This window comes from Eucyclogobius newberryi, unplaced genomic scaffold, assembly GCF_026437365.1.
Source record: "Eucyclogobius newberryi isolate DKJ021-1_F unplaced genomic scaffold, fEucNew1.0.hap1 SCAF_19, whole genome shotgun sequence".
Classification (NCBI taxonomy): domain Eukaryota; kingdom Metazoa; phylum Chordata; class Actinopteri; order Gobiiformes; family Gobiidae; genus Eucyclogobius; species Eucyclogobius newberryi.
This window is the reverse complement of record NW_027315823.1, coordinates 18405082-18429931: the sequence shown is the minus strand read 5'-3', so window position 1 is coordinate 18429931 and position 24850 is coordinate 18405082. Positions and strand designations below refer to the sequence as shown.

Sequence of the window (24850 nt, the reverse complement as noted above, 5' to 3'; positions counted from 1 at the left end):
ATCTATAATATTTTGTTGCCTCAAGTTATGTAAAAGATTGTATGCCTAATTTCATGTAATGTCTTAGATTTGTGTTTAATTAAAATAAAGATAATTTACTTTGAAGGGCTTCCGTGTGAGCAATGTTCTTTTGTCTTTGGTTGTTGTTGTTGTTGTTTTAAGGCGGTTGGCATCCAATTGTTGCATTACCGCCAGACTTTATTCTTTGGTTGTTGTTGTTGTTGTTGTTGTTTTATGGCGGTTGGCATCCGAGTGTTGCATTACCGCCAGACTTTATTCCTCAGACGTTTCGTAGTCCTCAGACTCTGTCGTAGTCCGTAAAAGTACTCCTTCCATTGCTTTGGTGTTACAAAGCCCATGAGGTCATGTTGTTGTTGTTGTTGTTGTTGTTTTATGGCGGTTGACATCCGAGTGTTGCATTACCGCCAGACTTTATTCCTTAGAGGTCATGGCGGCTGGTAAGTGTTACATTACCGCCAGACTTTGTGTGTAACACTTTGATACAAACCATCATAAAACACCAAAATATAAGTTTATTTTTTTTTTTTTAAATGAACGTTTTTTCCTTTGTGGTGTGTTTACTTTGAAGAGCAACGTTCCGGATGTGTCGGTGAACGTTCCCACTGGTTACGGTCTGCGAGTTACGGGACTCTGAAATAACGTCTGCAGTCGATACAGTGAAAATACTTTGAAATGAATTGAACTCTTGAACGATTTGAGCTAAGGTAAGATAAGACTGGTAAAATACGACGGATCTATGCTCAGGATTGGACATGAAAAACTCTACGTGCAGATAGAGATAAAGATAAAGTTAGCGCACATGAGTACAAGCGATATGAAAACAAATACGCCGTAATACACATATAAAACCAGAGTCACTTCTGGTAAATCTATCAATGTGAAGTGTCAGAATATTTTGAGTTTATTATTTGTACGTTTACTATTTAAGTAGATGATGTGCAACGGCAGGTAGCCGTAACGCATGGCCGTATTGTGTACGGTTTCCATGGCGATGATGTTACGACGCACCAACTTTGACAAAGAAACCCGGAAAAACTGCGCAATACCAGTAGCAATACCGCCATTAAAACCACCACCACCACCACCAGAATCAGACAAAATATCTACAAAAAGAACTTTGAATGACGAAAATAGGACAAGAAATCCGCGACCTCAAATACGTGCATGTGTTACATGTTAAATAAAAAATAATAATAAAGAACTACTATAACAAATACTGCTTTACTACGCTCAATGAGGATAAACATCTTAGGATCACCACACAATCCCAAGCTGTAGTAACGTTAAGCTAAATCCGACAAATGCAAACAAACAAACAAACAAACAAACGATCCTAAGGTTACAGTGAAGTTTGCAGATCCATTAACTTTAGAGCTAATTTGTTGACTGAACATTATACTCTTCCTCCTTTCTTTTGGTCAATAGATGGAAATAAGACCAGGGCCTTCCAACTACTCCCGTGAGGCCACATCTTCCCCTTCATGTTTTCATCAGCTGTTCAGATATCCTGTGTTTGAACAGAAAGGCTTGTATTCAGACATCATATCCCCCATTGTCTTTGAGGTAAACTCAAGCATGTCATCATCATCATCATTATTATTATTATTATTATTATTGTCATTATCATTATCATCATCTTCATCTTCATCATCATCATAATTATTATTATCATTATCATCATTATTGTCATTATGATGATCATCATCATCATCATTATTATCATCATTATCATCATCATCATTATTATTATTATCATCATCATCATTATTATTATTATTGTGTGATTGTTCTATTATTGATAATGAATACTTTTGTTTTCAGGATGAGGGTCAGTCAGTCAATGCACTAACAGGTACAAAACAGTATTGAGATATGTGACTTGTCAACATTGTACGCTTAAATGTTGTTAACTCTGAACATGGTTTGTCTAAAGCAAGTGAATCAAAGAAGAGCTATGACAAATGCAAATACCAGCCAGACAAGACCTCGTACTTCTGTTGTGGTGGAGACTTACCCAAAGTTCAGCTGCCTTATCAAACTGTTTCTGGAAAAATCCCACGGAAATTAGAGATAGAAAGGTTTGTCTTGGCCATTATAATACTACATACTGTATGTATCCAACATACATACTAGCTACATACCTATGTACACTTATACGTTCCCCATAATCGAAATATAGAACGTTAAAAGTGGAGTTGTGTGATATCGACAGAAAGGAATTGTTGACATTATTTGGGCTTCTAGTTTAGCAAAACTCCAAAACAATGAATGCAATATTTCTCTTTCAATGGTATACATCCACAGTAATGTCTCATTTAATTAAAAAATCTGTTTTGATAAACAGGCTCCGAAGGGAATACTCAGAATTAAACTTTGAACATCTTCTGAAAGTAAATGGCATTGACTCAAATGTTATTATAAGTAGTAAAGGTGTCTCCCCTGCGTCACCCTACCTCCCACTGGAGGTAAGTTTTAACCTTCAATAATGAGCCGAATCTAGTGCTGGCTGTATTCTGCTAACATTTTTCTTAGATATTTGACAATGAAGAATTTGACTGTCGAACCCCAGAAGACTGGCTTTCTCTGGGTGAAGGATCCGGTGAATGGAAGCCTATTCCAGCCAGAGCCCTCCTGCCAACCCAAGACACAAAGTCTTTCGGTAGGTAATAATTTGAATACCAATGTACATTCTTATTTATTTAAGAACACTTTTCTCTTTATTGAAAGATTCAGGCCCCCCTACCCAGGAATACAACTGGCATTTGGTTGGGGTTCTTTCTTATAACAAGGAAACATCTCTGTACCTTGTTGAAATGGTCTATCTAAACGATTTCAGTGAAAACTCTAGCCTCAGTGAACAACAAAAGCAGACACTGTGCACTGGTATGTTTCATGCATTAATACATATAATATGTTTTTATTGATTCCTCTTTTTCCTCTGATGTAATTCCCTTCCTTCTTTCCGGATTGCACAGGGGAAAAGCCATACATTACTGGGGGTAGATACTGGGTACCCAGAATCCGAGTGTTATTCAAAGCAGAGGATCCGCGTGTCTTTGTGCAGCGCATCAAGAATGCCCAACATTTAAGGGCCAACACAGAAGCTCTTCTTCTTTATCATTTATCTATTGACTGCATTCCCGTTTGGAAAGAGGATCCATCTCTTGATAGCTGCTGTCTCCAGGATATAAAAAAGCTTGTTCTCTCAACACCTGGTGTTAGATTGAAGTAAGTGGAAAACACCACATAATGAGATTGACCGCTCGAGTGTTGTAACGTTGACTTTATGTGTTCAGTTTGGACGACCGCGTAAAGCGACTGGAGGAGGAGATACAGCTCGACTACAGCAGGACTATGAATCGGATCATGTTCGACAAAAATGTGACGAGCCAATCGGAGCATCAGTTTTCACAAAGTATCATTCCAAAGAAAGAACATCCTCTGGTGCCAGAAATAGGTGCATTTTCACGTTTGTTGATCTGTTTGACAGTTTACGGGCTCATGTGTTTAAATATTTTTTCAAAGTCTATCCGTTTTTAGAGTGCCTTCCAGCTCCTGCCTTTCCTTACAAGGAGACGAGTGTCAAGATTGCTTGCTGCTCACTCCTCACGCAGTCAAAGGTGTTGCTCGTGCTCTCGAAAATATGGGACCTTTGTGACGATGTTGCAGCAAACATGCAGCTGTTTAACATTTCCATGATCAAACCGTTTCGGCTGGAGGAATTTGAAACCATACAATCGCAGGTTCACTCTCAGGTGTGACGACAATATCGGAATGGAAGAGAATTACTTTGCAACTGATACAAAATTATACAAAGATAAGAATCACTGCTATTTTTTTCATTCACAGGTGAACTTGTATCTTAGAGAGACGTGGATATCCTCAGTGACTAAAGCCATTCGGCCGCCTTTGCTAGAGGTCGGGAAAGGCACTTACAACGTGAACCAGTCGTCTTGGGAAATGTACAAGATATCCAAGCTGTGGAAACTGATGAATGTGGTGCGCTACAAGATGCAAGATGCTCTGCGCTATCTCGTGCAGAACTCCCTGGCCAATCTGACTCAACGGATTATGGACTCCTGTCATAATATCCTGACTTGCTCGGACGATCTGGTCTGGGGAGACGACCTCGTTACAAGCTGTTACATGTGAGCGAGCAGAGGATCAATCTGTCGTACAGCTATGTTCATCATTCGTTTATTTTGTCAGTGTATAAAGTAACAGACTGTACACCTTTCATATTAGTATATTTTAATGATTTTGTTTTTCATTTATTCGATAGGCCAAAGAGAAAACCCTTGTTCCTGGTGGAATTGGTTCTGGACCAGACTGGGGTGCATTATAACACTCCTCTTGAGAGTTTTCCATCGTCACTTGTCGAGTTGTTTGATCGCGGCATTTTGACGACAAATAATGTACCACAAGTTGAAAGGGTACACAGTTTTAGTTCGTAGTTCATTCATAATCTAACAAATGTATCTTAATGATATATCTTAATGTCATGGCACAGTGGTATAGTGTTAGCTCTTATGCCTGAGAACAAGAAAGCCTAGAGAGTGATTTTCAGTCTGTCTTCAAATGAGAAAAAATCTACTCGCCTATGAATGCTCTTTTATTTGATTAAACTCATTCTTTTTTTTTCATGTGGCAGTATGTGATGGAAAATCTCTTCTTTGGAGAAGATAGTTTACTGGAGTCTGTGAATTTGTGGGAACCAGAAGTAAAAGAGAAAAGAAAGCAGATCCATATGGCTCTTTCCAAGGCAGCCATTCCATTGAGGGCCTATGCACGTGAATACGACAAGTACTTGGAACTGCATAACCAAGACATTGAAACACTGCTCAAGTAAGTGCACGATGGAGATTGTTAACATGTATAATTCAATGTTTAACGTATCGTCTCCTGTATTTTGAATTCAGAGATTGTACGCAGACAGAGCTGACGTCGCAAATCGTGAAAAAAGAAGTGGAACGAAATTTGACAGAGAAAGAGAGACTTGAACAAACTCTTCCACTCTTTATCAACATTGGCCCATTCACTGTCCAGGTAGAGACCATTCGCCACACATTGTGCAACAAACGGAAGATGTTGGTCCAGTCGTTGCAGGACCGGCTTGCTCAAAGACTTCGTAAGCAGATTGACAATGTACGTGGCTTTTATTTATCTACCACCACCACTGATATATAAGATAAGATATTCCTTTATTGTCTCACATGGGGAAATTTCATGGAGGATAACTTAATGTATTGCACTGTTTCCAGGCCTGTGAGGAGTGCAGCATCATCAAAAGAAAACTTTGTGATAAGCCAAACACAATTGAGGAACTGTCTGAAACAAGAGAGTGGATGAAGCAAATTCCAGAACAGCTAAGAGTTTATAAAGTACATGAATGGATAACATTTACTACAGTTGTTGTTGTTGTTGTTGTTGTTGTTCATTCTTTTGTGGATTAAGACTTGCTTTTATGGTCATCTCTTTAAAACAGGAGCGACTTAAAAAGACCCTTGCAGAATATGATGTCTTGGATGATTTCTTCTACATTTTATCAGATGATGATTTCAAAAATAAGTGAGAAAAATCATGAGATTATTTATTTCCCCCCCAAAAAAACACACGCAACTGACTATAAAACTGTTTAATATGCTTATAGGTGGGCGGCAATTGGATGGCCTTTAAATATTTCCCAACAAATGGAAGAAACAACTGCACAGCAAAAAGAGGATGAAGATCAATTTCACAAAATTCAGCGAAGTGAACAGAACAGCTTTTCCTCAAAGCTTGACTCTTTACAAGTATGTTAAACACACATTTGTTTACAATGGGATTAGATATTTCCACTCTCCCACCCTATGTTATCTAAACTGCTGAACCATAGTCAAGTGTCACTCCACAGAACCGTGAGCGAAAAGTCTAATTTTCTGTTTTGTAATATAGATGCTGGTTGCTGGATTTGCGGGTGTCTCAGACATGGACAATGCACATGAGTTGGCCAATAAGGTCAAACGAATACGGAACGAGCTCAAGGACTGTCAGGCCATGGCTCAAACCTACAACAGCAGAGAGCGTCTGTTAGGGCTGCCCTTGACAAATGTAAGCAGAATTTACAAGTTTACAAGCAAAACTGTTGCTGGGCAAAATGGTTTGAGAGTACCAGTCCTATCAAAGCATTTTCTGTCACCCTTTTATTTTCCTTCATCAAGAGTCACTTGATTAACTTTTTGTCCCACCAGGAAAATTCCCCAATTTTAAATAAAACAGTATCTCTCTTTAAACTATAAGCACTTGTTTCTTCTAGTATGATCATCTGCATCATTTAGTTGGGGAATTCCAGCCTTATGATGATCTATGGACAACTACCTCTAACTGGCTCCGCTGGCACGAGAGCTGGCTCCATGACCCACTGTCGTCAATCGACTCTGAACAGCTTGAGCGCAATGTCAATGAGGCTAACAAGATCATGCACAAATGTGCAAAACGGTTCAAAGATAATCCAGGTAAGAAATTAAGGGAATGTCAGTGAAATTCACATAAATGGGAACATTATTTTTTCCTTTCTCTTGTGCAACAGGATGTCAAACGGTGGTAGCTTTAACTCGGAGTAGAATTGAGGAATTCCTGCCTTACATTCCACTTATTCAAGGACTTAACAATCCTGGAATGAGAATTCGCCATTGGGAGATGCTTTCAGAGAGTATTGACATGAAGGTCCAATTCCAAGCCGATATGACCTTCTCACACTGTCTGGAAATTGGTTTACAAAACTATGGAGATGAAATAGAGCAGGTGGCTGAGCTGGCAGGGAAAGAATACTCCATTGAACAGGTATACACAGTATTTTTCAAAATCATCACAGTATATTGCCTTATGTATTATTGCTTCAAACATAGGCAGTCACTATATTTTGCCCTTTTTAGTTATCACAGCAGTTTTATTATGGTACATTTCCTCCTTCTCATTTAGGCACTTGATAAAATGAAAGACGAATGGTCAGGTATAGAGTTTGATGTGATGCCATACAAGAACACCGATACCTACATTCTCAAAAGTCCAGAGGAAGCTTCCCAACTGCTCGACGACCACATTGTCATGACCCAGAGCATGGCGTTCTCACCATTCAAAAAATCCTTTGAAAGTCGCATAGTCAGTTGGGAGAGCAAACTGAAAACCACTCAAGTACAATAAATACATATTTCATATCTAACTGCAATGTTACCACTGTTTCTTTTTGTGCTAATGCCCTCTTCTGGTCTTTGTAGGATGTGCTTGAGGAGTGGCTGACATGCCAGCGTTCTTTGCTTTACCTTGAGCCCATTTTCAGCTCCCCAGATATTAATCAACAACTGCCAGCTGAAGCACAGCGATACCAGCAAATGGAAAAAATGTGGACAATAGTCATGAAAAAAGCTAAAAATAATCCCACGGTTCTGACTAATTTTCATTTACACATTCAAAATGAACCACAGCAACAACATTGATTCCCAGACAATAAGCTCAGAATTCTTGTATGTTTTGTAGATAATTGAGTTGTGTCCAGATGTCCGTTTGCTGTCGACTCTGAAGAAGGCCAACTCACTCTTAGAACAAGTACAGAAAGGTCTCATTGAGTACTTGGAGATGAAGCGACGTGCCTTCCCAAGGTGCCAGACTTTTCATCTTTATTTTATATTGTCTCCTTTTGGATGTTCAAAGTGAATCCTGTGCCCAATTGTTCCACATAATATTGTATTATTTTTTAACTTTTTTGTTTTCAGGTTTTACTTTCTATCAGATGATGAGTTGCTTGAAATTTTGTCTCAGACCAAAGATCCCACAGCTGTTCAGCCACATTTACGCAAATGCTTTGAGAACATTGCACGGGTTCGACATTTTAAGAAACATTTTAATTTTAATAAGACTTTTACAACAACAAAAATATTAAAAAGATCATGTTTTTTCCCCTCAGCTCAAATTTCAACCTGACTTAGAAATCACTGACATGTACTCCGGAGAAGGGGAGGAAGTGAAGCTTTTCCAGCCTGTGCGGCCCACTGGGGACGTGGAGTACTGGCTCAGAAATGTGGAGAAGTCAATGAAGGCTACACTAAGGGATAATATTGACCGATCATTAAACGTCTACTCTGAGGTTTGTCCCAGCAGTCATTTTACTGTTGTCGGTGTATGGTTAGTATTAAAAAAAACAACTTCCTGCGACTTTAGCAACCTCGGGAGGAGTGGGTTTTGTCATGGCCTGGTCAGGTTGTGATTGCTGGATGTCAGGTATTCTGGACTACCGAGGTTTCAGAAGCTATTATGAACGGAGTCTTGGCGACCCGTCTTTATCCGCAGCTTCAAACACAGGTATGTAAATAATGTAACAGTTCTAATGGCACTTAGGGCACTTCATTGTCAATCTCTCTTTATAGTTGGATAACTTAGTTCAGCTGGTCAGAGGAGACTTGTCCAGAATGCAGAGGGCAGTTCTGTCTTCCCTCATTGTCATAGAAGTTCATGCCAAAGACGTTACCTCTGAACTGGTCCAGCAGAAGGTTTCAAATATTAATGACTTTGAGTGGATCAGCCAGCTCAGGTAGGCAAAATAAATCTTCTGATAGACTTTTTGTAAGTATTTCCTATGCTTCTTGTAATTGTCATAAAGTACTACTGAGATCTTTTTTGACCACTTTGTGCCTTTGGTTGGAAAATGACCAAACATGCTCATATATGTATTTGTATTCTCTATAGATACTACTGGGCAAAAGATGACTTGTACATCCGTGTGGTGAATGCAGAGTTCTTGTATGGATATGAGTATCTCGGTAACTCTGGTCGGCTGGTTATCACCCCACTGACAGACAGGTGACTGAGAAAACGTCACACTCGTTTCAGCGACAAAACCAATTCTTACTTTGTTCTATGATGTTATCCTAGATGCTACTTGACCCTAACAGGAGCCCTCCATCTGAAATTTGGAGGCGCTCCTGCAGGTCCAGCCGGCACAGGAAAGACTGAGACCACCAAAGATCTCGGAAAGGCCCTCGCCATCCAGACTGTGGTGTTCAACTGTTCAGATCAGCTGGACTTCAAAGCCATGGGGAAATTCCTTAAAGGACTCGCCAGGTTAAGCACTGCCCATTACTAAAATATTACAAAGCCCAGTACACTTCATTACCTTAAATAACGCTTGTGTTTTTCCTCTCCTGACTCGTAGCTCTGGAGCTTGGGCATGCTTTGATGAATTTAACCGTATAGACGTTGAAGTGCTTTCAGTAGTGGCACAACAAATTACCACAATTCAAAAAGCACAACAGCAAAGAGTAAGGCCATTTTCGTTGCCATGTATAAAAACAGAAGTAGCTAATGAAGTTATAACTGCTTTCAGGTTGAACGCTTTGAATTTGAAGGGAATGAAATCACACTTGTTCCATCTTGTGCTGTGTTTATCACAATGAATCCTGGATATGCCGGCCGCACAGAGCTGCCTGACAATCTTAAAGTAAGTGATATTACGTTTCTTTTAGCACTTTTACACTTATAAAATGTATCATTGTAAAACACACAATATATTCTTAGGCTCTCTTTCGTCCTGTGGCTATGATGGTGCCTAATTATGCTATGATTGCGGAGATTTCCTTATACTCGTTCGGCTTTAGTGATGCCAAAGTCCTATCAAAGAAGATCACATCTACTTTTAAGCTATCCTCTGAACAACTTAGTGCACAGGTAGGAGCTTTATCATTTTTGACAAGTCACTGATCGAATCAATTATTGCAATGTTCATTTTTACAACATTTGATTGGGTCTTTATAGGATCATTATGACTTTGGTATGAGAGCAGTAAAAACTGTGATCTCGGCAGCTGGAAACCTCAAGAGAGAACATCCCGAAATGAATGAAGTAGGCAATTTGTCTTCTATTTAGATTGATGCAAATGACTTTCTCATTCTCGTTGTCATTCTCTTTTTTGAAGGAGTTAATCTGTCTGCGGGCCATTAATGACGTCAATGTGCCAAAGTTTCTCCAAGATGACTTGAAACTTTTCACTGGGATCGTGTCTGATCTGTTCCCCAAGACAAAACAGGAGCCGATCAATTATGGAACATTGGAGCAATCCATGCGTAGTGTTTGTGCAGAGAAGAACTTGAAAGATGTTGATGGTTTGTGTTTCCAAAAAGAAAAAAAGGTCATCATTTAGGTGTGAAAAAAGTACTAAAAGCCTTTGTTTGCAGGGTTCATTCATAAATGTATTCAGCTTTATGAAACCACAGTGGTGAGACATGGCCTTATGCTTGTGGGGCCTTCGGGATCAGGTAAAACCAAGGTAAGTGTTGCATCAGTTTAAACTCAATTATAATGATTTGGCGTGCAACGTGTCATTGGTTGATTTGTTAGTGTTACGAGGTACTGGGCGCTGCCATAACAGCTCTAAAAGGCCAGGCTTCAGTGAGTGGTGGAGAGTACGAAACTGTTTGGACATATGTTCTCAATCCCAAGTCTATCACCATGGGACAGCTGTATGGGGAGTACGACTTGCTCACACAAGAATGGTAGGTTCTCCGCAGTGAATGACCCCCAAACACATTTCGGACAAAGTACGTTGATCTGTCTTGACTTTTAGGACCGATGGAATCCTTTCAGCTCTTGTTCGTGGAGGGGCATCGTCCATGGACCTTGAGAAAAAGTGGTACATGTTTGATGGTCCTGTGGATGCTGTGTGGATTGAGAACATGAACACAGTGCTGGATGACAACAAGAAACTGTGTCTAAGCTCAGGAGAGATCATCAAGCTCACAGATGTAAGGACAAACACAGCTGTTTTGTGCATCATTTTACAAGAATTGCTAAACGATACTCTTTCTACAGGTGATGACTATGATGTTTGAGGTGCAGGACTTGGCTGTGGCTTCCCCGGCTACAGTGTCCCGCTGTGGTATGGTTTATCTGGAGCCTAGTATTCTGGGCCTCACCCCTTTTACAGAATGCTGGCTGAAGCAGATCCCTGAATTTTTAAAACCGTACACAGACCAGCTTACTTCCCTCTTCTCCAGGTTCCTCGAGGTGAAATTTACCAAACGCTATTTATATAATGGCTAGTATTTAATGAATGTGGTTAGATATAAGTTATTGTTTGAAGCATCATACATGTTACGCTGAATAATAATCCCACCACACATGTCACTGGTCAGTATTAAAAATCAAAGCAAAAGCCAAGCCGACAAGCCAACTAAGATCATTGACCTTGCATTTGTGATCATTTCTAGTATTAATGTCGTGTTTCTTTGAGCAGGACGCTATCGGTTTTGTTCGTGGGAACGTTAAAGAAGTGATCACATCCCTTGACAGCAACTTAACATGTAGTCTTCTTAAACTAATGGACTGCTTTTTTGACCCTTTCAATCCTGAAGAGGTAAGCTGATTTACCTCTGACCTTTTCATTATTTGTCATGTTGTCGCACCTACAAACTACTTAACGTGTTAATGTGTTATTGTAAAAGACTGACAGACAACCACCTCAGCATAAATTGGAGCGCCTAAAAGAAGTGATAGAGCCCTGGTTTTTCTTCTCTCTGGTGTGGAGTGTTGGAGCCACAGGAGACGCAGCCAGCTGTCAGCGCTTCAGCACGTGGCTCAGAGAGAAAATGACTGCAGAGAGGGTAAGAGATGATTTATGCAAAATATTATGTGTAATAGATATGTAATATGCTCATGATGTTCATATTTTTCTTCCAGATTGAGCTATGTTTTCCAGCTGAGGGTATGGTTTATGACTACAAGCTCAATGATGGTGGAATAAGTAACTTTGAGGGTGGTGGTGACGATGATGATGAAGATGATGAGCATCCAAAGAAGAGCAAAGTAAAATTGTTTTTGAAATGTTGTTATATGTGGAGACAATGTTATTACTTAATCTTTTCATTTTGTCTAGGTGCAGTGGATGAGCTGGATGAAAGATACACCAAATGTTGTCATTACAGCAGAAACCAAGTTTGCAGACATTATTGTTCCCACTCCTGACACAGTGAGAATGACGTTTCTGCTCGACATGCTATTGAATAATAAGAAACCTGTAAGTGTTATTTTCTAATCAAAACCTCTTCATTCATGATCTATAATAATCAGGGTTTGAATGTTTACTAGGTTCTGTGTATTGGCCCAACTGGAACTGGGAAGACCCTCACCATGTCAGATAAACTTCTCAAAAACATGTCCACAGACTTCATCACTCACTTTCTCATGTTCTCAGCTCGTACTACAGCAAACCAGACTCAAGATTACATTGACAATAAACTTGATAAAAGGTTTGTGACAATATATTTCTAGTTTAATACAGGCACAATAGTATATTGTATGCAGAGTATTTATGTGTTTGTGTGTCAGGGGGAAAAAAGTGTTTGGGCCTCCAAAGGGAAAATATTTCATCTTCTTCATTGATGACCTAAACATGCCAATGTTAGAAACGTATGGTGCTCAACCTCCTATTGAGCTTCTCCGACAGTGGATAGACCATGGGGGCTGGTATGACAGGAAGCAGATAGGTACCATGCATATGTTTTACATGCTGACATTATTACCAAATGAATGATTCACCTTTTACATTATTTGAACTGCAACTCTTTTACAGGCATGTTTAGATACTTGGTAGATATCAATTTTGCCTGTGCCATGGGGCCTCCTGGCGGAGGACGAAATCCCATCACATCACGATTCTCTCGGCACTTCAACTACTTGTCTTTTACTGAAATGGATGACGCCAGCAAGACGCACATTTTCACCACCATTCTTGGCAGCTGGATGGGTAAAGATGACCTTTACACTGTTACGTGTCAGGAGCTAGCTTGTTTGAGTGGAAATAGTAGAATCTAATCTGAAATTAGCATTACGCAGAACAGACACCAGAGCCAGTTTGGTGGAAAAGGCCTATTAGAGGCCAGCGAATGATTAAGGCATTTGTATCTGAATTTCTTCTGAAATCCAAACTAACCCAAATTGGCATCGTCATTGGATTGATCATATGGTAAAAACTACTCACAAGTATTATACTAGCCATTGGTTCACCCTGTGTCTTTTAGTCCTGCCTTGAAAAATCTTTTAGGTTCGAGCAGTTCTTGATAATAATATGGTTGGGCTTCTTAGTAAAAGCATGTGGTCTGGAGCTCAGACTTTTTGAGGAACTTTGTCTTGTTTCAGTGTTATTCTCGCTATATCTAACACTGAGAAAATAGTGCAGTATAGCAATTATGGAATATTGTCAATTTATAATTTATTCCATGCATGTTCCGTAAATGTTTTAACATGTTTTAACCGTTTTCTTCAGTGCCATCTATCCAATCACTGAACAAGGCTCTTGTTGATGCCACTATTCAAGTCTACTCTACGATAACTTCTCAGCTTCTTCCAACTCCAGCCAAGTCTCATTACACGTTCAACCTCAGAGACCTGTCCAAAGTTTTCCAGGGCATACTCATGGCTAAGGCTGAGACTGTTGACGTAGTGACAAAATATACACGTAATATGCAGTCATTGTTGTTGTGGTTTTGTGTAGTTAAGATGCTATTTTTGTGCATTGTAGGGGAAATCGCAGTTGCTTCAGTTGTGGTACCATGAAAGCTGCCGGATTTTTCAGGACCGCCTCATCTGTGTTGAGGACAGAGAGTGGTTTAACACACTCCTAAAAGATTGCATTCAGGCTTTTGGATGCAAATGTGAAGAAGTCTTGACATGTCAGCCACTTTTATTTGGAGACTTCATGATTCCTGGAGCTGACCCTAAAGTGTATGCCCTAATCGACAACAAGGACACGGTGGGTATTTAAGAAAAGCAGGTCTCTTTGGGTATTATTTGATTTCTCAGTTTGGAGAATGTTCAAAATACTGTACATGTTTGAATTTGATATACTTTCCTTCAATTATTTTTAGTTTACATCAAATTTACCATTTAATTTAAGTGTACATCATAGAAAAGGATACATTAAACTTGAACTTAAACTCGTCATACCTGTTTGACCAGTTAACATTTGATTTTGGTGGTTCTGAATGACAGTAAGACAAGATTATTTTATAGCAATAACAAAAAGTACCAATAGTTGTAAAATGATTCCCAATCCTAAAAGATGTATCTAAAATGTACTACAAAGATGTATCTAAAATGTACTTTTTAATGTTGTTTTATGTTTCAGTTAGTAAAGGTGATGGAGGAGTACATGGACGACTATAATCAAAGCAGTAAAACAAAAATGAAACTAGTGCTTTTCATGGATGCTATAGAACATGTGTGCCGCCTCAGCCGTATCCTGCGCCAGCCTTTAGGCAATGCCCTTTTGCTGGGTGTAGGTGGCAGCGGTCGCCAGTCCTTGACCAGACTAGCCTCATACTTGTAAGTCATTACCTAAGTTCTAAAATTATTTTCTTAAATAATTTACTGTTACTTACCATTAAACCATTGGCAAATATATAGGTTAAATTAAAAAGGCTAAAGAAAGGCATCTGGCTTTCTTAAATTGCTTCAGATTCTTTTATTTACATTTGTGGCAGAAGACACAAGCATGTAAGAGAAACGGACGCTGACACAGGAAGAACCTTTAAACTCCTATTCTTTACATGAATATACTATTTATTCATATAAATAGCAATAAGCTTACGTTGTACAACAGCTGGCAGCAATGTTTTGTTGTTGCTGTTAATCATTGGCTCTAGAGGAGTTGGCAGCCTGAGATGTCATGGGCTCACACTGAGTTTTCTTTGGCTGATGTTTTCTTTCTCGTTATCAGGTCAGACTATGAGTGTTTTCAGATTGAACTGGCCAAAAACTATGGACAATCAGAATGGAGAGAAGACCTGAAGGGTATTATGCTGAAGGCAGGCCTTCAAAATCTGTCGATCACTTTCCTCTTTGTAGATACACAGGTGAGTGTCAAATGATGGTACTTATAAATAAAAAAATATGCCTAATATTAAAACATAGTTTACATTTTTAGATAAAAAGTGAGTCTTTCCTGGAAGATATTAATGGCATCTTAAACTCTGGGGATGTTCCCAATCTCTATGCGTCTGATGAGGAGGAACGGATACTTACAGCAATGAAGCCGGTAGTTCAGGAGCTGGGTCAGCTGCCAACTAAGTCCAATCTTATGGCTGCGTACCTCAAGAAGGTCCGGAGCAACGTTCATACAGTTCTGTGCATGAGGTAAGCAGTGACAAAAACAATCCTCCATAAGCAAACTGTCTCATTGCAGTTCCATTAAATCCAAGCTTCAACGGTATACATATCCTGCAGTATTTTTGTCTTGATTTCAGTCCTATAGGGGAGGTATTTCGTGCACGTCTGAGGCAGTTCCCTTCGCTGGTCACCTGTTGCACTATTGACTGGTTCAACGCCTGGCCGGAGGAGGCGCTTCAAGCTGTAGCTTCATCATTTCTGAATGAGATGCCCGAATTAGAAGCCAGTAATGAAGCCATTAGAGGACTGGTAAAATGGCTTGAAGTTACATTTGACATTATGCTGTCAGTGAATCTTGTAATGACTTGTTTTATACCTTTTATAACCAGACTCTGATGTGTGTGAAGATCCACCAAATGGTAGCTAAGAAGTGTATTCAATTCAAGACGGAGCTTTCACGATACAACTATGTAACACCCAAAAGCTATTTGGAATTGCTCAATATTTTCTCAAAACTCACTTCACGTAAAAAGAATGAGCTATGTAGTGCACGAGAGCGCATGAAGACTGGTCTGGACAAGGCAAGCTGCTAGTATTTTAAATATACTGTTATACATTCAGGATTTATTATTTGGTAGGCTATATTAACTCACTATCTCAATTGTAGCTTCTTAGCACAGCAGACGATGTGAGTAAGATGCAGGAAGAGCTGGTGCAAATGAGGCCAAGTTTGGAGGAGGCTGCTCGGGACACTGAGGTCACCATGGAGACAATACAAGTATGGAAATAAGTACAATACTTTAAACTATGTTTATGTCAGTTTTGTAAATTGATAATTGGTTGTGTATAATTATTGCATGTTCAATCTATTATTTTTAGAAAGACACAGTAGTTGCAGAGGAAACACGTAAATCAGTACAAGAAGATGAAACTAAAGCCAAGGAGAAAGCGCAAATAGCAGAGACGATTGCAACTGATGCCCAGAGAGACTTGGATGAGGCCTTGCCAGCACTGGATGCTGCACTCGCAAGCCTAAAGTCGCTCAACAAAAATGATGTTACTGAGGTAAGACTTTTTATTCAGATTTCTTCATTTTGTTATTGTAATTTATGAAACATGTTTGTGTTTGATAGGTGCGAGCGATGCAGCGACCTCCTCCCGGTGTGAAGCTAGTTATGGATGCAGTGTGTATTATGAAGGGCATTAAACCCAAGAAGGTGGCTGGAGAGAAGCCGGGCACTAAAGTGGATGACTACTGGGAACAAGGGAAGGGTCTGCTGAAAGACCCCGGTAAATTTTTGGAGAGCCTGTTCACCTACGATAAGGTAGAAATGATGTAAAATGTTTGCTTTATTTTCTTAATTCCCATTAGCCCAGTAGCTTCAGTACTGTTTTTGCATGTTTTCAAATGTTCACAGGACAACATTCCAGAGAGTGCGATCCAGATGATCCAGCCCTACATTGACAATGAGGAATTTCAACCAGCTGCTATTGCCAAAGTGTCCAAAGCCTGTACGTCCATTTGCCAGTGGGCGAGGGCCATGCATATGTATCATTTTGTGGCAAAGGCAGTTGAGCCTAAAAGGGTAAAAAAAAATATATATATATCATAATATTCCCTGAAATACAATTTTCTCTCATCGGAAATAACATGTTTTGATAATTCTGTGCCATTTTGTACAGCAAGCTCTTAAGGAGGCCAGCGCTGACTTAGCCGAGACTCAAAAAATGTTAGATGATTCCAAAGCAAAGCTGGCAGCCGTTGAGGGTGGAATTGCCGCTTTACAGGCCAAGTATGATGCTTGTATAGCAAGGAAAAATGAACTGGAATATCAGTATGACCTGTGTGAGAAACGACAAGTTCGTGCAAATAAGGTAAGGAAAAGCAAGAACATTAGTATAATTCAAAGTGTAAAGAGTAAATATGTATAAATATTAGATCTTCAAAGTGCTGTGATTCTGTGCCATGGCATGTCTGCATGTATGTGTTCTTTTCCATCTCATTGACCTTGTTTAGCATTTCCACTAATAATACGATAATGTGAACTGCCAATCTCCATGTCTTATTTGTCTTTCTTGTTTTCAGCTCACAGGAGGACTTGCTGATGAGAAGGTGCGCTGGAAGCAAACTGTTCAACATTTGGAATACATGGTCAATAATGTGACAGGAGATGTGCTTCTGTCTGCTGGATATGTAGCATATTTAGGACCCTTTACTGTAAGCGATGACTCGAGTTTGCATTTATCATTGTCAGAATTCTTTTAATGACGATGTGGCGTTATTTAGGGGGAGTATAGGGCGGCTATGGCTCAGGAGTGGCTTCAATATTTCAAACAATTAAATGTTCCCCACACTGACGAACCCAACTTGATCAACACACTCGGAGATCCAGTGAAGATTCGCTCTTGGCAGGTCAGTACATTAGCAAGGGCCATGACAACAATAAAATGCAATGAATGAGTTTATTGAATGAAATTGAATGAGGAAGACAGCTGAGTGGACACTCAGGGCGGTGGTTCTGTCTCGTTTCATGTATTCAATCTATTTAGTGAAAATTCTTAACAAAATATCATAGTTTCAGTTTTAAAGTGTGTGTAATAATAATAATAATAATAATAATAATAATAATAATAATAATAATAATAATAATAGAAACATAGTACTAAATTTCTGTACTACTTTTATGCTAAACTCAGATTTCAGGATTGCCAAAGGATAATCTTTCAGCAGAGAATGGTGTGATTTCCCAGTATTCTTTGCGCTGGGCTCTTTTCATTGATCCTCAAGGACAAGCCAATAAGTGGATTAAAAGCATGGTGAGTGTATATGTAAATTGTAGGCATGTCCTAACAAATTTGAACCTTTGCACACCCTATTTCTTTTATTTCACCCAGGAACGAGAAAATGGACTTGAGGTTTTGAAGCTTAGTGACAGTGACTTCCTGCGCAGTCTGGAGAATGCGATACGTTTTGGCAAACCCGCCCTCTTGGAGAACGTGGGGGAGGAACTTGATCCTGCTTTGGAACCTGTTTTGTTACAGCAGGTATACAACCATAATCAGCATTTATTAATAAGATAATGTTGTTGATGATCAGAAATGTCTGTATCCTGCCATGATAGTTATACATCTCTAAGTTGTGCCCTCTCCCACTGTATTTGTATGCAGACCTTTAAACAGTCAGGCAGCACAATGCTCAAGCTCGGTGATTCAGTAATCCCATATCATGAAAACTTCAAGATGTATATCACCACCAAGCTCCCAAACCCACACTACTCACCAGAAGTATCCACCAAAGTCACACTGATCAATTTCACCTTATCTCCAAGGTAGGTTTTACTATACCCCAAAACAAAGAAAACACTGTTTAAGTTACTCAATTCATATCTGAAGTGCGTTATGTTTTTCCTCTGACCAGTGGACTTCAGGACCAATTGCTTGGCCAAGTTGTTGCTAAAGAGTGTGCAGACTTAGAAGAAGCCAAAAATCAGCTAATTATTAGTAACGCTCAAATGAAGCAGGAGCTGAAAGATATTGAGGATGAGATTCTGCTGCGACTCAGCTCTACAGAAGGAAACCCAGTGGATAATGAGGAACTTATTCAAGTTTTGGCAGCTTCCAAAATCAAAGCGGGTGAAATCAAGGTCAGACGAAATAACAAAATTATATATCGTATCATAATAAAGCTTTATTATTTACTAAAATATTTCTTGAAAGGCCAAAGTGACAGCTGCAGAAAAAACTGAACGTGAAATTGATACAACACGTCAGGAGTATGTTCCTGTGGCAGTGCGGACCCAGATCCTGTTCTTCTGTGTCTCTGACCTCTCAGGCGTGGATCCAATGTATCAATATTCTTTGGAGTGGTTCCTTGGTATCTTTGTGTTGGCCATTGAAAACTCTGAGAAAGCAGGTAGAAATTTTACTTGAGTCCGGCTTGTGAAAATTAAGCAAATTAAGCTATGACTTGTTTTGTTTTGTTTTCAGACACTATAGAGCAAAGAATTGTCAACATAAATGAATATTTCACATTCAGCTTGTACACCAATGTATGTCGCAGCTTGTTTGAGAAGCACAAACTTATGTTTGCCTTCCTTCTGTGTGCACGCATCCTGATGGACAGGAAACAAATTGAAATGGTGAGTGTCTCTTCTACAGATCTATCCAGGAAGATTATATAGTTCCAGCACATTTTCGATACTTTTATTTTCCTACTTTGACAGCGTGAATGGCAATATCTTTTATCTGGAGGCATGCCAATAAAAAAGCTTCAAAACCCTGCAGTGAGTTGGTTATCAGGGCGGACCTGGCAGGACATCTTGAGCCTGAGTAATCTAGAGAACTTCAACAATCTGGCAGAGGGTTTTCCTCAACACCTTCAAGGATTTAAAATGATTTTTGACAGTAACAAACCACACAGGTAACACAGCTTGTACAAAGCACCTGTATATAATGTAAGGAGCCATTGAGCATCTACATTTTCTGACCAACAGGGAGCCATTACCCGGGGAATGGGACACAAACTTAGACTCATTTCAGAAGCTCTTGGTGTTGCGCTGTCTGAGGGCAGATTGTCTTGTTCAGGGCCTGCAGGACTTTGTGGCAGCTAAACTGGGTCAGCGATTCATAGAACCCCAGGTACAAGAACTAACTAAAAACAAATGGAACAATAAAACCTTTCTGATTGTAAAATGTATTTTCTCCTTTAGACATCGGATTTATCTGAGGTCTTCAAAGGGGCCACCCACATTACTCCTCTCATCTTTATCCTGTCCCCTGGGACCGACCCTGCAGCAGACCTGTACAAGTTTGCTGATTCCATGCAGTTCTCCAAGAAGATGAGCGCTATCTCTCTGGGACAAGGCCAGGTCTCACGAACCCTCATGGGATTTTACACATATCTAGGAGCTTCAACAGATTAAAAATAACTTTGCACATAAACTTGTGCAAAATATTTTCAGAGCCTTACTTTTTTGGCAAAAACATTGATAAATGTTAAACTTTACATGACCAAGGCATTATTTAAAGTCTATATGACAGGTTAGACCACACGTTTCACTAAACTTTAGTGAACAAGATTATATTTAAGATTTTGTTAAACATTTTGCCCTATTTGTCCCCAGTTTGACATTTTCGTGTAGAGTTTATTCTTGGGCGGAGGTGATTTTACAACTATTACCTAGCAACCATACTCAAAACATGAGCCAAAATCCATATAAATTACACAGTAGTTATAATTTGTACAGTAATATATAACACCTTTTCTTTAGTTGAATAATTGTTTAAACTGTCAGAAAATGTTAGCAGTTAAGTGTAAATTGTGTGTTTTCTATGACACGTGGCATACTTATTGCTGACATAGGCATTCCATATCAGCACTACTCATAATTAGAAAAACAGGAGAAAGTGTCATATAGACTTTAATTATTATAGTCATTAGCATGTATTTTTTTTTTACACTAATTACACTACACTTAATATTTTTAAAGCAGCATGTGTTTATTACATCTGTTTTACAGGGTCAGACTTTAAGCACTGCTATGTTTTATTTGTCACACCATGTACAAAGGTCTAACAGACAATGACACTTTTCGAGACTGTAACACTTATCTCCCTGATCTCCTCTTGCGTTTGTGTTGTGTTCATGAAATGTGTATAGTAAAGTATAATGTGTGTCTTCTCTGTTATTTCTGCATGGGGTGTTTATGTGGTCTGTGTCGTTTGCAGGGTCCCTGGGCTGAGATAATGATGCGTGCTGCTATGAAGAAGGGGCATTGGGTCTTCTTCCAGAACTGTCACCTGGCTCCCAGCTGGATGCCCTCACTAGAGAGGCTGATTGAACATATCGACCCCGGAAAGGTCAGTCTATAAACACGCCGACACTAACCCGCACCTGTACTAAGCACTTTCATCTAAAGGACAAAACTTTGTGTCATTTTAAACAGGTGCACAATGACTTCCGTTTGTGGCTAACAAGTCTCCCCAGCAACAAGTTTCCTGCCTCTATTCTCCAAAATGGATCCAAGATGACCATCGAGCCCCCGAAGGGAATCAAAGCCAACCTTCAGAGAACTTTTCTAAAACTCACCAATGACTTTGTCAACTCCTCTACAAAGGTCAGACCAAGTTTCAAGATAAGATAAGATAAGCCTTTATTTGTCCCACAATGGGGAAATTCAAATGTTGTAACTTCTGTACAAAGTAGGTACAGAAGTAAATAACAAAATCATATTATAAAAAAATTTAATACTTTGTAATACTGGATCTTTTTAGTAATTCCATGTAACTGAGTCAAAGTGTCTTGATTCGGTCTTCTACACCTTGTTTCTTCCAGATTGGTTTCTTCAAGCCTCTGCTCCTCTCGCTGTCTTTGTTTCACGGGATTGCATTGGAGAGAAGAAAGTTTGGTGCATTGGGATTCAATATTCCCTATGAGTTCACAGATGGAGACTTGAATATTTGCATTAGCCAACTAAAAATGTTTCTGGATGAGTATCAGGATGTTCCTTACAAGGTGAGAAACAGATGCCATCCTTGGTATTTTAATGTAATTGTAAAAGTATTTAGTAGTGGCATTTTAGGACAGAATGTATAAGGCTCTAATGTCCATGAGCTCCTCTGCATTTATCTATGAGTTTAGGTCTTGAAGTACACTGCTGGAGAGATCAATTATGGTGGCAGGGTGACGGATGACTGGGACCGGCGCTGTCTGCTCGGTATACTGGAGGATTACTACTGTCCTGCTGTGCTTGAGCCTGATCATCTCTACTCTCCTTCTGGAATGTATCGACAGATCGACCCAAGTCTGGATCTTAAGGTAGTTAGGATGTTAAATGCCACGTCAAAATCCTTTTTTGTGATGCACTAGAATAATGTTTTCTGCCCCTGCTGCCTTTCTCCAAAAAGGAAGGGATTCTGTGAGTTCATTCTTAGTGCCAATGTAATGTGCAAGTGTGTAGTGCAGTTGTGTTATGTTGTATGCTGTCAATCATAAGAGCGGTTTCCAAAAACACACTCATAGTCACAGTGTAATACTAAATACCCCAAAAAACGCAATCATTTTTCTCTAAATGTTATCGTAGTGGTGTTAAAATCATTGTTTTGAAACAGCATTATCCATATGTAAAATGTGCTTTCTAATCACACACAGGGATACTTGGCATACATCAGCAAGTTGCCGATCAACGACAGTCCTGAGATATTTGGTCTCCATGACAATGCCAACATCAGCTTTGCCCAAAATGAAACCTTTACCCTTTTGGGGATAGTTGTTCAGCTCCAGCCTCGAGCTTCGTCTGCCCTGGGCAAAACCCTCGAAGAGGTACAGGAGAACGACTGCAAAACAAGATGGAGGAACATCGACATTTGAATATTGTTATCATGGCTCAGCTCTGTGTGTGTTTATCTTCTGTGTTACGCAGATTGTGGAGGACATTGTGGCTGGAATTGTAGAAAAGATCCCTCAGGCCTTCAGTTTAGAAGAGGTCATGGCCAAGTATCCGGTCCTGTATGAAGAGTCCATGAACACGGTGCTCATCCAGGAAGTCATTAGGTAAATATCCTTGTGACATTCTTATTTAACACCATTATTTGTACAAACAAATCAACAAACCCCCCCAAAGGTTGTCCACAGAACATGCGAATCAAATAAATGAAGTTGAATTTGAAATGTACTTAATAGAAATGTGTTTTTGTTTAATCCAAGAGGAAACCATGAAATGTTTTTTTTAGAATACAGCATGAATTATTATTGGAGGGCACTGTGGAATCATCAGACTGACCTGGGCGGCTGTGACGTCTAAGGCTTTGGGAATGGCAGGTGGAGACTCTAGACCATCATTAATGCTTCATGATTTACCCTTTCAGATATAACAAACTGCTGGAAGTCATCTCGAGCAGCCTCAGAGATATAGTGAAGGCCCTGAAGGGTTTAGTGGTGATGTCTTCTGAACTGGAGCTTATGGCCAACAGCCTCTTCAACAACATGGTGCCTGAAATGTGGAAGGCCAAGGTAAGAGTCATCATTAATATCAAAATGAATCTGTGGGGGGGGAATTCTATGTAAAACTGTATGAATACTTACTAATCTCATGTTGTTTTTACATTGTTGGTGTGAAACCTTGGATGTACCAGGTTGTATCTAATGTCCACCTCTAGTTCCTCCAGAGAACTGAATCTAAACGTAGATGGATACCTTATATGTTTATGTCAATTTAACTGACTGTGTGGACATTTACAGCTGGCTTGGTGTCTAGATTTCGCCGCTCTGAAAATTACAATTACGTTTTTGAGTTGATTTGAGTTTGCTTCATGGTCCATATATTACTCTTTAGGCTTACCCCTCTCTGAAACCTCTGGCCTCGTGGGTGACAGACCTGCTTCAAAGGACCAGTTTCCTGCAGAGGTGGATCTCCAGTGGCATTCCCCCTGTTTTCTGGATTAGTGGATTCTTTTTCCCTCAAGCGTTTCTCACTGGATCCCTCCAGAATTACGCCCGGCGTTCGAGGACCTCCATTGACACAATTGGATTTGATTTTCAGGTGAAGACCATTCATTAATATAATCTCCAAAAAGCTGAAACACATATTAAGCATTGTGTTTGCATTCATTCATTCATTCATTCATTTTATTTACCTATACAATAACACCTTTTGTCCCCTTTTGTAATGTCTTGTCCCTTAGGTAGTACGTGAATCTGTGTCAGAGATAAAAGAGAAGCCAGACACAGGCTGCTATATCCACGGACTATTCGTGGAAGGGGCTCGCTGGGATAATGAGGAAGGTCGGCTCGCACAGTCCAGGCCCAAAGAGCTTTACACTGAAATGGCTGTTATGAGACTAATTCCAATGCCCAATCGTAATCCACCAACCTCAGGCATCTACTTGTGCCCCATCTACAAGACCCTCACTCGAGCTGGTGTGTACAAGATCACAAAAATGCATGTTGAACTTTTAGTGAGCCAGCAAAGATAAAGCAGGACAAAATTGTAGATTACCCTGATCGTTTTCCACGGTGTTTGAAGACTTGGTGCGGGCTGTGCTCACTTTGTGTGTTTGTGCATATCTTCTGTGGTGGTTTTATAACTCACTCAAAATAGACTTCAGTCAGTGTCCAGTTACACTAAGCTCCTCAAAGTGCAGCTCTGTATTTTCCATCCTGAACACCTCATGATTCAATGCAGGGCTCAAGAAGAAAATATGCGCAAATATTTCCAGTCTTGTTTCCTTACTTTTTCTCTGTATTTTCCTCAGGAACTCTGTCGACAACGGGACATTCTACCAACTATGTGATGGCTGTGGAGCTGCCCACTGACCAGAGTCAGAGGCACTGGATCAAACAAGGAGTTGCCCTCGTCTGTGCTTTAAATTACTGAATACTTTCTCAAAGTCGTGTAACCCCTCGTTCTGGACACAGATTTGTAGAAAAACAAGACCCTTCAACTCTCATCCAAGAATCATTCTCAATCTGTAGATCGAGTCAGATATTTATTCTACTCTGATTTGGCCCTGCCCACTGGGCGGAGCCTCCCGATGAGGGCTGTTCACAGTTTCATTGAGAGTCGAAACATCCTGTTTTTCTAAAAAACAATGTTCAGATGACTACAACTGTATATTTTTCTACTTTCTGCATTAAATAAACCTGTGATTTTACGTTCGTCTCATTGATGTTTAGGAATAGGTCTCTATGGCCCAGTGG

General features: G+C 39.8%; 1 protein-coding gene across 1 annotated transcript; it reads left to right on the top strand.

Moving 5' to 3' along the window:
* Positions 1–448: 448 nt before the first annotated feature.
* Positions 449–24631, top strand: dnah1 (dynein, axonemal, heavy chain 1). The gene is given in 75 exon segments (XM_072452300.1): positions 449–458; positions 1955–2099; positions 2366–2486; positions 2554–2680; positions 2997–3298; positions 3337–3480; positions 3564–3776; positions 3871–4169; positions 4304–4454; positions 4673–4866; positions 4941–5166; positions 5283–5402; positions 5507–5589; positions 5672–5813; positions 5956–6111; positions 6317–6515; positions 6590–6843; positions 6982–7194; positions 7278–7442; positions 7537–7658; positions 7773–7878; positions 7964–8143; positions 8218–8358; positions 8424–8587; positions 8743–8856; positions 8929–9117; positions 9209–9314; positions 9380–9493; positions 9571–9720; positions 9808–9894; positions 9968–10154; positions 10227–10318; positions 10390–10544; positions 10616–10793; positions 10861–11055; positions 11285–11404; positions 11493–11651; positions 11728–11853; positions 11924–12064; positions 12136–12296; positions 12376–12533; positions 12620–12793; positions 13313–13485; positions 13568–13798; positions 14174–14370; positions 14765–14900; positions 14972–15180; positions 15291–15462; positions 15543–15734; positions 15821–15931; positions 16033–16218; positions 16287–16478; positions 16572–16739; positions 16837–17028; positions 17240–17371; positions 17441–17566; positions 17851–17970; positions 18049–18198; positions 18322–18482; positions 18572–18797; positions 18871–19066; positions 19141–19292; positions 19377–19573; positions 19647–19791; positions 19863–20021; positions 20881–21012; positions 21099–21269; positions 21488–21667; positions 21794–21970; positions 22304–22474; positions 22575–22705; positions 23020–23164; positions 23487–23693; positions 23836–24070; positions 24406–24631. Coding segments are annotated over 75 exon segments (12177 nt in total). The 3' UTR covers positions 24528–24631.
* Positions 24632–24850: the final 219 nt, after the last annotated feature.